This window comes from Echinops telfairi, unplaced genomic scaffold (genome assembly GCF_000313985.2).
Source record: "Echinops telfairi isolate 266 unplaced genomic scaffold, ASM31398v2 ScPeMD7_70;HRSCAF=299, whole genome shotgun sequence".
Classification (NCBI taxonomy): domain Eukaryota; kingdom Metazoa; phylum Chordata; class Mammalia; order Afrosoricida; family Tenrecidae; genus Echinops; species Echinops telfairi.
In genome coordinates, this window is record NW_022103968.1 from 4,193,024 (window position 1) to 4,194,537 (window position 1,514).

Consider the following 1,514-nt stretch of genomic DNA (forward strand, 5'->3'; position numbering starts at 1 on the left):
CCTGTCTCGTTCCCCAGAGCTTCCTACTGGGTTGGCAGCGCACCCGGGTGGGAAAGGGCCTTCAGAACCCATGGAGAGTTCCCCGGCCCATGTTTCCCAAAACCTGAACTTTCTGGGGACTCTCAGGTCTTTCTCAGAGGTCATGAGACCCATTGCTGGTTAGCCTTGAGGTCACTAGGCTGATGACATGGGAAATGTCTTCCCTAGCCTCATAGCCCAGTCCCCCATCACTAAGAGAAGCCCGCTCTGCCTTGGACCAGAAATCCAGCGATACAACCACCTGTGCTGCAGGGGCCCATCCACGTAGCCCAGGTAGACAGGAGGGATTTGGATCTCAGGGAGCTGGAGATAGGTGCACTCTGCATGGGAAGAAGGTGGATAAGGGAGTGGTTGAAGGGAGTAACGGTGAGTCGGGGATCAGAAAGTTAGAATCCCAAGACAGGTCTACAGTGGGCTCTTGTACCCCTTTAAAACACTCGGTCTTGTGGGTAAAAAGCCCTACTGACCTCCTCTGTTCCTAGGGTCCTATAAGAATTGAAGCTGCGTGAGAGCCAAGTCTCCCCTTTCTTGGCCACTGCGGTGTCTCCACCACCGTGGGTAGCACTTGAGTAGCACCTGCTGTTGATGCCCCGATGGAGCAACAGTGCTGGTGCACGGACGTCATTCAGAAAGATCGAAACCAAAACGCACTCTCGGCGAGCCAATTCCAACTCAGGAATGACGGCCTTGGGTGCCCAGACGTTATTTGGAAAGATCAAAACCTAAAGCCATTCTCACCGAGTTCATCCCAACTCATGGGGTTCCTGAGCGAGAAATCTTGATGGGAGCAGGCAGCCTCCTCTTTCTCCCTGGGCTGGTGGGTGTGAACTCGTGACCTTGTAGTTAGAAGCTCCACACCTAACCCACAGAGGTGGTGTTCATTTCGATAGGGCACAGGAGGGCCACCTGGTTGCCAAGACCCAACCCTCTCCCTTGGCCACTCCAAGACTGGAGCCATGTACAAGCTGTGCAGGCACCATCACCTGGTAGGGACTTGGAGGGTGAGCGGCTGCTGCTGCAGTGGCAGCTGACTGCTGGCTTCTTCTCCCTGAGTGACCCTGCCCAGACCTGCCCGCCCTCCAGCAGGACGAGTGTCTGAAGCCACCACGTAATCCCTGCTCCAGATGAAACACAGGTTTAATACGAGACTGGAGAGAAGTATTGATTCTTGCTGGACATCAAGGAGTCAGCAGCATCCCCACAGCCCAGAGCTCCCTGGATCCAGCCAGCTCCCCACTTGTTCTTCTCCATCGTCTCCTCCTCCCAAATAAACACCCTCTTTTGGATTCTGTTGGGCCTAGGAAGTTCAGGGACTTCAGGAACATAGAAAAAGAGACAGACTATTGAAGAAGAAAGAATGCCTTGCCTATTTTTCTTTTTTGCTCCGCTCAGCGTCAATTGGTAATGACTTTCACTGTAGAATAACCACCTTCTCTTGCAAACCCACTATTAGTCGGCTCTTTGCAGAAAAGGAT

The 1,514-nt window shown here is 53.2% G+C and overlaps 1 protein-coding gene across 1 annotated transcript in view; it reads right to left on the reverse strand.

Moving 5' to 3' along the window:
* The window catches only part of DOCK1 (dedicator of cytokinesis 1), a 408,265-nt gene that overhangs the window by 59,493 nt on the left and 347,258 nt on the right, over positions 1-1,514 (reverse strand). The window contains exon 32 of the mRNA XM_004701236.2: positions 232-359. Within this exon, the coding sequence (XP_004701293.1) occupies positions 232-359 (128 nt within the window). The remainder of the gene's footprint in view (positions 1-231; positions 360-1,514) is intronic.